We start from the raw sequence: 16,306 nt of genomic DNA on the forward strand, positions 1-16,306 counted from the left end.
TGGTTATGGGAAAATATATTTCACAGAGGTTTAGATGGTACAATGATTCTCTACACTATACATGTTTGTTTTGTCACAAACTGAAATTAGGTGAATGATTACAATTTTAGCAACCAGGAAATTGTGGAGAGGTTTTCTGCATGGTGCATCTTTAACTACATTTTACATTTACGTCATTTAGCAGACGCTCTTATCCAGAGCGACTTACAAATTGGTGCATTCACCTTATGATATCCAGTGGAACAACCACTTTACAATAGTACATCTATAGCAAATAACTAATTCACATCTTTAAAACAGATATGTAATATAATCAGGATGGAGCCTCATATCTGGATTAAAAAAAATCAGGCCTTGTACATGTGTCCTCAAGCCTAAGGAAAGTCCTTTCATACCCAGAACATAAAGCATGTTGATTTGATGCAGGGCCATAGTCTCTCTGGGCCATAATACTGTTCCTGAACAGGCTGTTTTGTTCACAGGCCATGTTAACCACAATAGTGATTGTTACCTTTACCCTGATTCTCACTTTACACAAGAGTCTCTGTCCTGTTAGCCTTGACAACAGCATCAGATGGGATGTGAGGTAGAGTCACTGTGTTAGAGTTAGGGAGAATAGGAGCAATCTCTCAAATGTAATAAAGTGAGACTATAGAGCTTAAACAATAGTGTATAACAAACGTAGGGCATTATTATTATATAAGTTACTGTTAAATCAATGTATGAAAAATATCTGTGAAATGTAATTATATACAAAACATTTTTTTTTTTAAATCCTAATCCATCTGAATTTGAATGAATATTTTCATCGTAAAGTGAGTAGGAAGAATGATTTATAACGTGGTAAAGCATGTAACCGGGGCAGGAGACGGGTCGGACTTTAGGACCCAGCAGAGAGGTAAAGCAGTGTGAACATCACATGACAGTGATTTTGGGAGCGGGGACGACTCATGTTGTCTGCTTCTCTGCTGATAAAGCAAGTAGGCTAAACCAGGCAAATGGCAAGTTTAGATTGGATTTAAATCCACACAGGAAACCATGGATACGAAGACTGTTTTCTCTCTAATCTACTTTGCCTGTTTAGCCGTGAATAGAACTGTGGTAAGTTTGATTCTGTATCTATTATTTCCTATTAAATACGACTTCCCCTGTCTGTCTACCAGGTGAATTTACCAGCTGACTCTGGATCAGACCGATCGCCGCTCATATTTGCAACTTGTTTATTTTCCTTTACGGTATAATATAGTAAATACATACATTATATTGACATGATATTGTTATTATCAAGTATAAAGTTACATGGATAAAATCGGACCTCTGAAATGAAAATGGATAGCTCTCCGTTCAGAAAATTATATTTAAACTAAACCCTCTAACGCTTGAAAAGAAAAAGTGACGCTCCACTAAACCCGTAATAATAATAATAATAATAATTTAAACAAAGTGGATAACTTCCTACCATTTACCATCACTTCTTCGGATAGACCTGAGACTTAAATATGCAGTTGTAGAAAGTGTTCTTCGTCCTGTATGCATTATGTCAATGCAGATGGTTTTGGGTTCACAGACCACCGTGGACAAGAGTAAGGGGTGGAAAGATCTCATTTATAGTAAAAACATTGCATGAATAGATCATCTTATTTGCATGTCAGAGAAAAAAAAATGCCTTTTAGAAATATTTCATGCAATTCTACGTTATTTTACATTTTACATAAAGCACCATTCTGCACTAACTGTCATTTTTATTCAGACAATTGGAACAACACAAATAAATAGGGATAATATTTTTATTTATTTATTTTATTTCACCTTTATTTAACCAGGTAGGCAAGTTGAGAACAAGTTCTCATTTACAATTGCGACCTGACCAAGATTTTAAAACTATTTAAAAATATATACAAAAATAAGACTCATAAATATCAAAAAGAAGTAACAGACTAATGGAAACAAATGTGTGTTGATTTGGCACTCGAGCATCAATACATTACCCATCACCCTCAACACTGTCAACCAAGAGTCCAGACTAAACCAGTTCACCTTGGTGGTGTGCAGACTGGTTTTAGATTATTCTGAACCATTTCACACAAACCAGAAACTATATATTCAAAGTATTATGAATGAATGAATGAATTAATTAATTTATATTTCACCTTTATTTAACCAGGTAGGCTAGTTGAGAACAGGTTCTCATTTACAACTGAGACCTGGCCAAGATAAAGCAAAGCAGTGCGACACAAACAACAACACAGAGTTACACATAAACAAACATACAGTCAATAACACAATAGAAAAATGTATATACAGTGTGTGTAAGTGGAGTAAGATTAGGGAGGTAAGGCAATAAATAGGTCATAGAGGTGAAATAATTACAATTTAGCATTAACACTGGAGTGATAGATGTGCAGATGATGATGTGCAAGTAGAGATACTGGAGTGAAAAAAAAGTAAATAAAAACAATATGGGGATGAGGTTGGTAGATTGGATGGGCTGTTTACAGGTGCAGCGATCAGTGAGCTGCTCTGACAGCTGGTGCTTAAAGTTAGAGAGGGAGATATGAGTCTCCAGCTTCAGTGATTTTTGCAATTCATTCCAGTCATTGGCAGCAGAGAACTGGAAGGAAAGGCGGCCAAAGGAGGAATTGGCTTTGGGGGTGACCAGTGAGATATACCTGCTGGAGCGCGTGCTACGGGTGGGTGTTGTTATGGTGACCAGTGAGCTGAGATAAGGGGGGACTCGCTGACGCTTCCAGTGGGTAAAACACTGGTGTCTGGGCTTGATGTTCCCAGCAGGTAATAATACACTGGTGTCTGGGCTTGATGTTCCCAGCGGGTAATAATACACTGGTGACTGGGCTTGATGCTCCCAGCAGGTAATAATACACTGGTGTCTGGGCTTGATGTTCCCAGCAGGTAATAATACACTGGTGTCTGGGCTTGATGTTCCCAGCAGGTAATAATACACTGGTGTCTGGGCTTGATGTTCCCAGCGGGTAATAATACACTGGTGTCTGGGCTTGATGTTCCCGGCAGGTAATAATACACTGGTGTCTGGGCTTGATGTTCCCAGCAGGTAATAATACACTGGTGTCTGGGATTGATGTTCCCAGCAGGTAATAATACACTGGTGTCTGGGCTTGATGTTCCCAGCAGGTAATACACTGGTGTCTGGGCTTGATGCTCCCAGCAGGTAATAATACACTGGTGTCTGGGCTTGATGTTCCCAGCAGGTAATAATACACTGGTGTCTGGGCTTGATGTTCCCAGCAGGTAATACACTGGTGTCTGGGCTTGATGCTCCCAGCAGGTAATAATACACTGGTGTCTGGGCTTGATGTTCCCAGCAGGTAATAATACACTGGTGTCTGGGCTTGATGCTCCCAGCAGGTAATAATACACTGGTGTCTGGGCTTGATGTTCCCAGCAGGTAATACACTGGTGTCTGGGCTTGATGTTCCCAGCAGGTAATAATACACTGGTGTCTGGGCTTGATGTTCCCAGCAGGTAATACACTGGTGTCTGGGCTTGATGTTCCCAGCAGGTAATAATACACTGGTGTCTGGGCTTGATGCTCCCAGCAGGTAATAATACACTGGTGTCTGGGCTTGATGTTCCCAGCAGGTAATAATACACTGGTGTCTGGGCTTGATGTTCCCAGCAGGTAATAATACACTGGTGTCTGGGCTTGATGTTCCCGGCAGGTAATAATACACTGGTGTCTGGGCTTGATGTTCCCAGCGGGTAATAATACACTGGTGTCTGGGCTTGATGCTCCCAGCAGGTAATAATACACTGGTGTCTGGGCTTGATGTTCCCAGCAGGTAATAATACACTGGTGTCTGGGCTTGATGTTCCCAGCAGGTAATACACTGGTGTCTGGGCTTGATGTTCCCAGCAGGTAATACACTGGTGTCTGGGCTTGAGCGGGTAATAATACACTGGTGTCTGGGCTTGATGTTCCCAGCAGGTAATAATACACTGGTGTCTGGGCTTGATGTTCCCAGCAGGTAATAATACACTGGTGTCTGGGCTTGATGCTCCCAGCAGGTAATAATACACTGGTGTCTGGGCTTGATGTTCCCAGCAGGTAATAATACACTGGTGTCTGGGCTTGATGTTCCCAGCAGGTAATAATACACTGGTGTCTGGGCTTGATGTTCCCGGCAGGTAATAATACACTGGTGTCTGGGCTTGATGTTCCCAGCGGGTAATAATACACTGGTGTCTGGGCTTGATGCTCCCAGCAGGTAATAATACACTGGTGTCTGGGCTTGATGTTCCCAGCAGGTAATAATACACTGGTGTCTGGGCTTGATGTTCCCAGCAGGTAATACACTGGTGTCTGGGCTTGATGTTCCCAGCAGGTAATACACTGGTGTCTGGGCTTGAGCGGGTAATAATACACTGGTGTCTGGGCTTGATGTTCCCAGCAGGTAATAATACACTGGTGTCTGGGCTTGATGTTCCCAGCAGGTAATAATACACTGGTGTCTGGGCTTGATGCTCCCAGCAGGTAATAATACACTGGTGTCTGGGCTTGATGTTCCCAGCAGGTAATACACTGGTGTCTGGGCTTGAGCGGGTAATAATACACTGGTGTCTGGGCTTGATGTTCCCAGCAGGTAATAATACACTGGTGTCTGGGCTTGATGTTCCCAGCAGGTAATAATACACTGGTGTCTGGGCTTGATGTTCCCAGCAGGTAATAATACACTGGTGTCTGGGCTTGATGTTCCCGGCAGGTAATAATACACTGGTGTCTGGGCTTGATGCTCCCAGCAGGTAATAATACACTGGTGTCTGGGCTTGATGTTCCCGGCAGGTAATAATACACTGGTGTCTGGGCTTGATGTTCCCAGCGGGTAATAATACACTGGTGTCTGGGCTTGATGTTCCCAGCAGGTAATAATACACTGGTGTCTGGGCTTGATGTTCCCAGCAGGTAATAATACACTGGTGTCTGGGCTTGATGCTCCCAGCAGGTAATAATACACTGGTGTCTGGGCTTGATGTTCCCAGCAGGTAATAATACACTGGTGTCTGGGCTTGATGTTCCCGGCAGGTAATAATACACTGGTGTCTGGGCTTGATGTTCCCGGCAGGTAATAATACACTGGTGTCTGGGCTTGATGTTCCCAGCAGGTAATAATACACTGGTGTCTGGGCTTGATGTTCCCAGCAGGTAATAATACACTGGTGTCTGGGCTTGATGTTCCCGGCAGGTAATACACTGGTGTCTGGGCTTGATGTTCCCAGCGGGTAATACACTGGTGTCTGGGCTTGATGTTCCCAGCAGGTAATAATACACTGGTGTCTGGGCTTGATGTTCCCAGCAGGTAATAATACACTGGTGTCTGGGCTTGATGTTCCCGGCAGGTAATACACTGGTGTCTGGGCTTGATGTTCCCAGCGGGTAATACACTGGTGTCTGGGCTTGATGTTCCCAGCAGGTAATAATACACTGGTGTCTGGGCTTGATGCTCCCAGCAGGTAATAATACACTGGTGTCTGGGCTTGATGCTCCCAGCAGGTAATAATACACTGGTGACTGGGCTTGATGCTCCCAGCAGGTAATAAACTGGTGTCTGGGCTTGATGTTCCCAGCAGGTAATACACTGGTGTCTGGGCTTGATGTTCATGGCAGGTAATACACTGGTGTCTGGGCTTGATGCTCCCAGCAGGTAATAATACACTGGTGTCTGGGCTTGATGTTCCCAGCAGGTAATAATACACTGGTGTCTGGGCTTGATGTTCCCAGCAGGTAATAATACACTGGTGTCTGGGCTTGATGTTCCCAGCAGGTAATAATACACTGGTGTCTGGGCTTGATGTTCCCGGCAGGTAATAATACACTGGTGTCTGGGCTTGATGTTCCCAGCAGGTAATAATACACTGGTGACTGGGCTTGATGCTCCCAGCAGGTAATAATACACTGGTGTCTGGGCTTGATGTTCCCGGCAGGTAATAATACACTGGTGTCTGGGCTTGATGTTCCCAGCAGGTAATAATACACTGGTGTCTGGGCTTGATGTTCCCAGCGGGTAATACACTGGTGTCTGGGCTTGATGTTCCCAGCAGGTAATAATACACTGGTGTCTGGGCTTGATGCTCCCAGCAGGTAATAATACACTGGTGTCTGGGCTTGATGCTCCCAGCAGGTAATAATACACTGGTGACTGGGCTTGATGCTCCCAGCAGGTAATAAACTGGTGTCTGGGCTTGATGTTCCCAGCAGGTAATACACTGGTGTCTGGGCTTGATGTTCATGGCAGGTAATACACTGGTGTCTGGGCTTGATGCTCCCAGCAGGTAATAATACACTGGTGTCTGGGCTTGATGTTCCCAGCAGGTAATAATACACTGGTGTCTGGGCTTGATGTTCCCAGCAGGTAATAATACACTGGTGTCTGGGCTTGATGTTCCCAGCGGGTAATAATACACTGGTGTCTGGGCTTGATGCTCCCAGCGGGTAATAATACACTGGTGTCTGGGCTTGATGTTCCCAGCAGGTAATAATACACTGGTGTCTGGGCTTGATGTTCCCAGCAGGTAATAATACACTGGTGTCTGGGCTTGATGTTCCCAGCAGGTAATAATACACTGGTGTCTGGGCTTGATGTTCCCAGCAGGTAATAATACACTGGTGTCTGGGCTTGATGTTCCCGGCAGGTAATAATACACTGGTGTCTGGGCTTGATGTTCCCAGCAGGTAATAATACACTGGTGTCTGGGCTTGATGTTCCCAGCAGGTAATAATACACTGGTGTCTGGGCTTGATGTTCCCGGCAGGTAATAATACACTGGTGTCTGGGCTTGATGCTCCCAGCAGGTAATAAACTGGTGACTGGGCTTGATGCTCCCAGCAGGTAATAATACACTGGTGTCTGGGATTGATGTTCCCGGCAGGTAATAATACACTGGTGTCTGGGCTTGATGTTCCCAGCAGGTAATAATACACTGGTGACTGGGCTTGATGTTCCCAGCAGGTAAAACACTGGTGTCCCTCTAAATAAAACATTCTCCATTCAGGCTGCAAAGGCTTCAATTTCCTCCTTAACTCGATTTAATGACGGAAAAGGAGGGGAAAAAAAACCCTGGGGAAAATATGCGACACCATTTTCAGCCATAATGACTAGGAATGTAACTTCTTGATGTTGTGCTCTGTGTTCAGCCAGGGGTACACAACAGACTGCTGCAAGCTGATTGGCTGAACCCGATACGCAACTTCCTGGACTACCATTCCGAGGCATTAGCAACTCTAACATGTTGGTGGAAAATGAAGCTGAGCTTGACCAATATGTTTTTTTTTTATGAAAGTGTAACGTCTTGTCTGTAGTGTGGCGGAAAGAAGCGCAGGAAGCAGCGAACACTGTGTGGTAATTTTAATGGAACCACCCGTACAAAATAAAAGGTCTCCCAACAACAGGGAAAAATACAATGGACAAACACAGTCGAACAAACGCAGTCGACACACAGAAAAACAATCCCGCACAATAGGGTGCGGGCCAGCTGAACTAAATAGTCCTCTTAATTGCCTAACTCAGGGCAGGTGAGAAAACATTAAAAAAAAGGAAAAAAACAAAAAGGGAATCGGTGGCAGCTAATAGGCCGGTGACGACGACCGCCGAGCGCCACCCGAGCAGGAGGGGGCGCCACCGTCGGTAGGAATCGTGACAGAAAGTCAAAATGTAATTCTCCCCCCCCAAAAAAAGTTCCGAGATCCAAAAGACACTGCAAAGTAGGAATGATCCGGATACCCAGGCTTTGATAGGAACATATTATTGTCATGACAAATCAGTAGACATGCAGGTCTAACAGCTTTCTGACAGAGGTCCTGGCTTTCTCACAGCTTTCCATATATTATTACTGATATCAAATATAACTTGAAATGTTCTAATGCCAGAACCTTGATAAGACGAGCATATTGTTCATAAAACTATATATATATTATATATATATTATATATATATTATATATATATATATATATATATATAATGACTTCTGTCTGTCTTTTTTCTTACAGGTTTCCGGGGCCCGTTCCTTCTCCGTAGACTACAAGAACGACTGTTTCCAGAAAGACGGGAAACCTTTCCAGTATGTCTCTGGTAGTATTCACTACTCGCGTATCCCTCATTACTACTGGAAAGACAGACTGCTCAAGATGTACATGGCTGGACTCAACGCCGTACAGATGTAAGTTCAACAGGAGACGTGATGGGGGGGGGGGAGAGAGAGAGAGGAGATTATTGTTATATAATTAAATGTATCGCTTGATGATTTCCCCAATACAACAGTAGTAGTAGTAGTAGTGTTGTACCTGTATCCATGGTTACCCAATACAACAGTAGTAGTAGTGTTGTAGCTGTATCCATGGTTACCCAATACAACAGTAGTAGTAGTGTTGTACCTGTATCCATGGTTACCCAATACAACAGTAGTAGTAGTAGTGTTGTACCTGATGAGGTCAGTGGTCTGAGCGTCTTGACGAGGTCACTGGTCTGAGCGTCTTGACGAGGTCACTGGTCTGAGCGTCTTGACGAGGTCAGTGGTCTGCGCGTCTTGACGAGGTCAGTGGTCTGAGCGTCTTGACGAGGTCAGTGGTCTGAGCGTCTTGACGAGGTCACTGGTCTGAGCGTCTTGACGAGGTCAGTGGTCTGCGCGTCTTGACGAGGTCAGTGGTCTGAGCGTCTTGACAAGGTCAGTGGTCTGAGCGTCTTGACGAGGTCAGAAGAAGCACATTAAGGTCCTGGAGTGGCCTAGCCAGTCTCCAGACCTTAATCCCATAGAAAATCTGTGGAGGGAGCTGAAGGTTCGAGTTGCCAAACGTCAGCCTCGAAACCTTAATGACTTGGAGAAGATCTGCAAAGAGGAGTGGGACAAAATCACTCCTGAGATGTGTGCAAACCTGGTGGCCAACTACAAGAAACGTCTGACCTCTGTGATTGCCAACAAGGGTTTTGCCACCAAGTACTAAGTCATGTTTTGCAGAGGGGTCAAATACTTATTTCCCTCATTAAAATGCAAATCAATTTATAACATTTTTGACATGCGTTTTTCTGGATTTTTTGTTGTTGTTATTCTGTCTCACTGTTCAAATAAACCTACCATTAAAATTATAGACTGATCATACCTTTGTCAGTGGGCAAACATACAAAATCAGCAGGGGATCAAATACTTTTTTCCCTCACTGTACCAGTATTCTTAACCTACCAGTAGTCTTCACCTACCAGTAGTCTTCACCTACCAGTAACCTCAGTAGTCTTCACCTACCAGTAGTCTTCCCCTACCAGTAGTCTCAGTAGTCTTCCCCTACCAGTAGTCTCAGTAGTCTTCACCTACCAGTATCAAATCAAATCAAATTTATTTTTATATAGCCCTTCGTACATCAGCTGATATTCTCAAAGTGCTGTACAGAAACCCAGCCTAAAACCCCAAACAGCAAGCAAAGCATGTGAAAGAAGCACGGTGGCTAGGAAAAACTCCCTAGGAAAAACTCCCTAGAAAGGCCAAAAACCTAGGAAGAAACCTAGAGAGGAACCAGGCTATGAGGGGTGGCCAGTCCTCTTCTGGCTGTGCAGGGTGGATATTATAACAGAACATGGTCAAAATGTTAAAATGTTAAAATGTTCATAAATGACCAGCATGGTCAAATAATAATAATCATAGTAGTTGTCGAGGGTGCAACAAGCACGTCCGGTGAACAGGTCAGGGTTCCATAGCCGCAGGCAGAACAGTTGAAACTGGAGCAGCAGCACGGCCAGGTGGACTGGGGACAGCAAGGAGGAGTCATACCAGGTAGTCCTGAGGCATGGTCCTAGGGCTCAGGTCCTCCGAGAGAAAGACAGAAAGAGAGAAAGAGAGAATTAGAGAGAGCATATTTAAATACACACAGGACACCGGATAAGACAAGAGAAATACTCCAGATGTAACAGACTGACCCTAGCCCCCCGACACATAAACTACTGCAGCATAAATACTGGAGGCTGAGACAGGAGGGATCAGAAGACACTGTGGCCCCATCCGATGATACCCCCAGACAGGGCCAAACAGGCAGGATATAACCCCACCCACTTTGCCAAAGCACAGCCCCCACACCACTAGAGGGATGTCTCCAACCACCAACTTACCGTCCTAAGACAAGGCCGAGTATAGCCCACAACGATCTCCGCCATGGCACAACCCAAGGGGGGGGGGGGGCCAACCCAGACAGGAAGACCACGTCAGTGACTCAACCCACTCAAGTGACGCACCCCTCCCATGGACGGCATGGAAGAACACCAGTAGGCCAGTGACTCAGCCTCTGTAAAAGGGTTAGAGGCAGAGAATCCCAGTGGAAAGAGGGGAACCGGCAAGGCAGAGACAGCAAGGGCGGTTCGTTGCTCCAGCCTTTCCGTTCACCTTCACACTCCTGGGCCAGACTATACTTAATCATAGGACCTACTGAAGAGATAAGTCTTCAGTAAAGACTTAAAGGTTGAGACTGAGTCTGCGTCTCTCACATTGGTAGGCAGACCATTCCATAAAAATGGAGCTCTATAGGAGAAAGCCCTACCTCCAGCCGTTTGCTTAGAAATTCTAGGGACAATTAGGAGGCCTGCGTCTTGTGACCGTAGCGTACGTGTAGGTATGTACGGCAGGACCAAATCGGAAAGATAGGTAGGAGCAAGCCCATGTAATGCTTTGTAGGTTAGCAGTAAAACCTTGAAATCAGCCCTTGCCTTAACAGGAAGCCAGTGTAGGGAGGCTAACACTGGAGTAATATGATCAAATTTTTTGGTTCTAGTCAGGATTCTAGCAGCCGTATTTAGCACTAACTGAAGTTTATTTAGTGCTTTATCCGGGTAGCCGGAAAGTAGAGCATTGCAGTAGTCCAGCCTAGAAGTAACAAAAGCATGGATTAATTTTTCTGCGTCATTTTTGGACAGAAAATTTCTGATTTTTGCAATGTTACGTAGATGGAAAAAAGCTGTCCTTGAAACAGTCTTGATATGTTCTTCAAAAGAGAGATCAGGGTCCAGAGTAACGCCGAGGTCCTTCACAGTTTTATTTGAGACGACTGTACAACCATCCAGATTAATTGTCAGATTCAACAGAAGATCTCTTTGTTTCTTGGGACCTAGAACAAGCATCTCTGTTTTGTCCGAGTTTAAAAGTAGAAAGTTTGCAGCCATCCACTTCTTTATGTCTGAAACACAGGCTTCTAGCGAGGGCAATTTTGGGGCTTCACCATGTTTCATTGAAATGTACAGCTGTGTGTCGTCTGCATAGCAGTGAAATTTAACATTATGTTTTCGAATGACATCCCCAAGAGGTAAAATATATAGTGAAAACAATAGTGGTCCTAAAACGGAACCTTGAGGAACACCGAAATTTACAATTGATTTGTCAGAGGACAAACCATTCACAGAGACAAACTGATATCTTTCCGACAGATAAGATCTAAACCAGGCCAGAACTTGTCCATGTAGACCAATTTGGGTTTCCAATCTCTCCAAAAGAATGTGGTGATCGATGGTATCAAAAGCGGCACTAAGATCTAGGAGCACGAGGACAGATGCAGAGCCTCGGTCTGACGTCATTAAAAGGTCATTTACCACCTTCACAAGTGCAGTCTCAGTGCTATGATGGGGTCTAAAACCAGACTGAAGCGTTTCGTATACATTGTTTGTCTTCAGGAAGGCAGTCAGTTGCTGTGCAACAGCTTTTTCTAAAATTTTGGAGAGGAATGGAAGATTCGATATAGGCCGATAGTTTTTTATAATTTCTGGATCAAGATTCGGCTTTTTCAAGAGAGGCTTTATTACTGCCACTTTTAGTGAGCTTGGTACACATCCGGTGGATAGAGAGCCGTTTATTATGTTCAACATAGGAGGGCCAAGCACAGGAAGCAGCTCTTTCAGTAGTTTAGTTGGAATAGGGTCCAGTATGCAGCTTGAGGGTTTGGAGGCCATGATTATTTTCATCATTGCGTCAAGAGATATAGTACTAAAACACTTTAGTATCTCCCTTGATCCTAGGTCCTGGCAGAGTTGTGCAGACTCAGGACAATGGAGCTTTGGAGGAATACCCAGATTTAAAGAGGAGTCTGTAATTTGCTTTCTAATGATCATGATCTTTTCCTCAAAGAAGTTCATAAATTTATTACTGCTGAAGTGAAAGCCATCCTCCATTTGCGAAGGCTGCTTTTTAGTTAGCTTTGCGACAGTATCAAAAAGAAATTTCGTATTGTTCTTATTTTCCTCAGTTAAGTTGGAAAAATAGGATGATCGAGCAGCAGTAAGGGCTCTTCGATACTGCACGGTACTGTCTTTCCAAGCTAGTCGGAAGACTTCCAGTTTGGTGTGGCGCCATTTCCGTTCCAATTTTCTGGAAGCTTGCTTCAGAGCTCGTGTATTTTCTGTATACCAGGGAGCTAGTTTCTTATGACAGATGTTTTTAGTTTTTAGGGGTGCAACTGCATCTAGGGTATTGCGCAAGGTTAAATTGAGTTCCTCGGTTAGGTGGTTAACTGATTTTTGTCCTCTGACGTCCTTGGGTAGGCAGAGGCAGTCTGGAAGGGCATCAAGGAATCTTTGGGTTGTCTGAGAATTTATAGCACGACTTTTAATGCTCCTTGGTTGGGGTCTGAGCAGATTATTTGTTGCAATTGCAAACGTAATAAAATGGTGGTCCGATAGTCCAGGATTATGAGGAAAAACATTTAGATCCACAACATTTATTCCATGGGACAAAACTAGGTCCAGAGTATGACTGTGGCAGTGAGTAGGTCCAGAGACATGTTGGACAAAACCCACTGAGTCGATGATGGCTCCGAAAGCCTTTTGGAGTGGGTCTGTGGACTTTTCCATGTGAATGTTAAAGTCACCAAAAATTAGAATATTATCTGCTATGACTACAAGATCCGATAGGAATTCAGGGAACTCAGTGAGGAACACTGCATATGGCCCAGGAGGCCTATAAACAGTAGCTATAAAAAGTGAGTGAGTACGCTGCATAGATTTCATGACTAGAAGCTCAAAAGACGAAAACGTCATTGTTGTTTTTTTTTTTGTAAATTGAAATTTGCTATCGTAAATGTTAGCAACACCTCCGCCTTTGCCGGATGCACGGGGGGTATGGTCACTAGTGTAACCTGGGGGTGAGGCCTCATTTAACACAGTAAATTCATCAGGCTTAAGCCATGTTTCAGTCAGGCCAATCACATCAAGATTATTATCAGTGATTAGTTCATTGACTATAACTGCCTTGGAAGTGAGGGATCTAACATTAAGTAACCCAATTTTGAGATGTGAGGTATCACAATCTCTTTCAATAATGGCAGGAATGGAGGAGGTCTTTATACTAGTGAGATTGCTAAAGCGAACACCGCCATTTTTAATTTTGCCCAACCTAGATCGAGGCACAGACACGGTCTCAATGGGGAAAGCTGAGCTGACTACACTGACTGTGCTAGTGGCAGACTCCACTAAGCTGGCAGGCTGGCTAACAGCCTGCTGCCTGGCCTGCACCCTATTTCATTGTGGAGCTAGAGGAGTTAGAGCCCTGTCTATGTTCGTAGATAAGATGAGAGCACCCCTCCAGCTAGGATGGAGTCCGTCACTCCTCAACAGGCCAGGCTTGGTCCTGTTTGTGGGTGAGTCCCAGAAAGAGGGCCAATTATCTACAAATTCTATCTTTTGGGAGGGGCAGAAAACAGTTTTCAACCAGCGATTGAGTTGTGAGACTCTGCTGTAGAGCTCATCACTCCCCCTAACTGGGAGGGGGCCAGAGACAATTAATCGATGCCGACACATCTTTCTAGCTGATTTACACGCTGAAGCTATGTTGCGCTTGGTGACCTCTGACTGTTTCATCCTAACATCGTTGGTGCCGACGTGGATAACAATATCTCTATACTCTCTACACTCGCCAGTTTTAGCTTTAGCCAGCACCGTCTTTAGATTAGCCTTAACGTCGGTAGCCCTGCCCCCTGGTAAACAGTGTATGATCGCTGGATGATTAGTTTTAAGTCTAATACTGCGGGTAATGGAGTCGCCAATGACTAGGGTTTTCAATTTGTCAGAGCTAATGGTGGGAGCCGTCGGCGTCTCAGACCCCACAACGGGAGGAGTAGAGACCAGAGAAGTCTCGGCCTCCGACTCCGACTCGCTTAATGGGGAGAACCGGTTGAAAGTTTCTGTCGGCTGAATAAGCGACACCGGTTGAGCATTCCTACAGCGTTTCCCTCCAGAAGCCATGAGAAAGATGTCCGGCTGCGGGGACCGTGCGAGGGGGTTTATACTAACGTTACTATCTGTACTTACTGGTGGCACAGACGCTGTTTCATCCTTTCCTACACTGAAATTACCCTTGCCTAACGATCGCGTCTGAAGCTGGGCTTGCAGCACAGCTATCCTTGCCGTAAGGCGATCGTTCTCCTGTATATTATAAGTACAACGACTGCAATTAGAAGGCATCATGTTAATGTTACTTAGCTTCGGCTGTTTGAAGTCCTGACGAACCATGTCCAGATAAAACCTCCGGGGTGAAAAAGTTGAATGAAAAAAAGTTGAGTGAGGGAAAAAGTAAAAATATACGGTAATGAAAAAGTAAAAAACCGTCAGGTATCAAAGTAAGATCGGCAACAAAAACGCACAGCAGCGTAAACAAGTCTGCAAGTTGTGACCGGAAACAGGAAACAGTACACACACAGTAGTCTCAGTAGTCTGCCCCTACCAGTAGTCTTCACCTACCAGTACTCTCAGTAGTCTTCATCTACCAGTAGTCTTCACCTACCAGTAACCTTCACCTACCAGTAGTCTCCACCTACCAGTAGTCTTCACCTACCAATAGTCACAGTAGTCTTCACCTACCAGTAGTCTTCACCTACCAGTAGTCTTCACCTACCAGTAGTCTTCACCTACCAGTAGTCTCAGTAATCTTTACCTACCAGTACTTTTTCGCACATTTATTAAAAATAAACTGAAATCACATTTACATTACATAAGTATTCAGACCCTTTACTCAATCAAATCAAATGTATTTATAAAGCCCTTTTTACATCAGCCGATGTCACAAAGTGCTGTACAGAAACCCAGCCTAAAACCCCCAAACAGCAAGCAATGCAGACGTAGAAGCACGGTGGCTAGGAAAAACTCCCTAGAAAGGCCAGCACCTAGGAAGAAACCTAGAGAGGAACCAGGCTCTGAGGGTTGGCCAGTCCTCTTCTGGCTGTGCCGGGTGGAGATTATAACAGAACATGGCCAAGATGTTCAAATGTTCATAAATGACCAGCAGGGTCAAATAATAATAATCACAGTAGTTGTAGAGGGTGCAACAGGTCAGCACCTCAGGAGTAAATGTCAGTTGGCTTTTCATAGCCGATCATTCAGAGTTTAGAGACAGCAGGTGCGGTAGAGAGAGAGTCGAAAACAGCAGGTCTGGGACAGGTAGAACGTCCGGTGAACAGGTCAGGGTTCCATAGCCGCAGGCAGAACAGTTGAAACTGGAGCAGAAGCACGGCCAGGTGGACTGGGGTGGACTGGGGACAGCAAGGAGTCATCAGGCCAGGTAGTCCTGAGGCATGGTCAAAGCACAGCCCCCAAACCACTAGAGGGATATCTTCAAACCACCAACTTACTATCCTGAGACAAGGCCGAGTATAGCCCACGAAGATCTCACCCATGGCACGAACCCGAGGGGGACGCCAACCCGGACAAGAAGATCACATCAGTGACTCAACCCACTCAAGTGACTCTCACCTTCTAGGGACGGCACTACTTTGTTGAAGCATCTTTGGCAGTGATTACAGCCTCAAGTCTTCTTGGGTATGACGCTTCAAGCTTGGCACACCTGTATTTGGGGAGTTTCTCCCATTCTTCTCTGCAGATCCTTTCAAGCTCTGTCAGGTTGGATGGGGAGTGTCGCTGCACAGCTATTTTCAGGTCTCTCCAGAGATGTTAGATTGGATTCAAGTCCGGGCTCTGGCTGGGCCTCTCAAGGACATTCAGAGACTTGTCCTGAAGCCACTCCTGCGTTGTCTTGGCTGTGTGCTTAGGGTCGTTGTCCTGTTGGAAGGTGAACCTTTGCCTCAGTCCGAGGTCCTGAGCGCTCTGGCGCAGGTTTTCATCAAGGATCTCAATGTACTTTGCTCCGTTCATCTTTGCCTCGATCCTGACTAGTCTCCCAGTCCCTGCCGCTGAAAAACATCCCCACAGCATGATGCTGCCACCAGCATGCTTCACCGTAGGGATGGTGCCAGGTTTCCTCCAGATGTGACGATTGGTATTCAGGCCAAAGAGTTCAATCTTGGTTTCATCAGACCAGAG

General features: G+C 44.9%; 1 protein-coding gene across 1 annotated transcript in view; it reads left to right on the top strand.

Moving 5' to 3' along the window:
- Positions 1-909: 909 nt before the first annotated feature.
- Positions 910-16,306, top strand: part of glb1l (galactosidase, beta 1-like) — a 54,908-nt gene continuing 39,511 nt past the window's right edge. The window contains exons 1-2 of the mRNA XM_045704937.2: positions 910-1,101; positions 8,023-8,192. Of these exons, the coding sequence (XP_045560893.1) occupies positions 1,039-1,101; positions 8,023-8,192 (233 nt within the window). The 5' untranslated portion in view covers positions 910-1,038. The remainder of the gene's footprint in view (positions 1,102-8,022; positions 8,193-16,306) is intronic.

The sequence above is a fragment of the Salmo salar genome, chromosome 21, assembly GCF_965601325.2.
Source record: "Salmo salar chromosome 21, fSalSal1, whole genome shotgun sequence".
In the NCBI taxonomy this organism is placed as follows: Eukaryota; Metazoa; Chordata; class Actinopteri; order Salmoniformes; family Salmonidae; genus Salmo; species Salmo salar.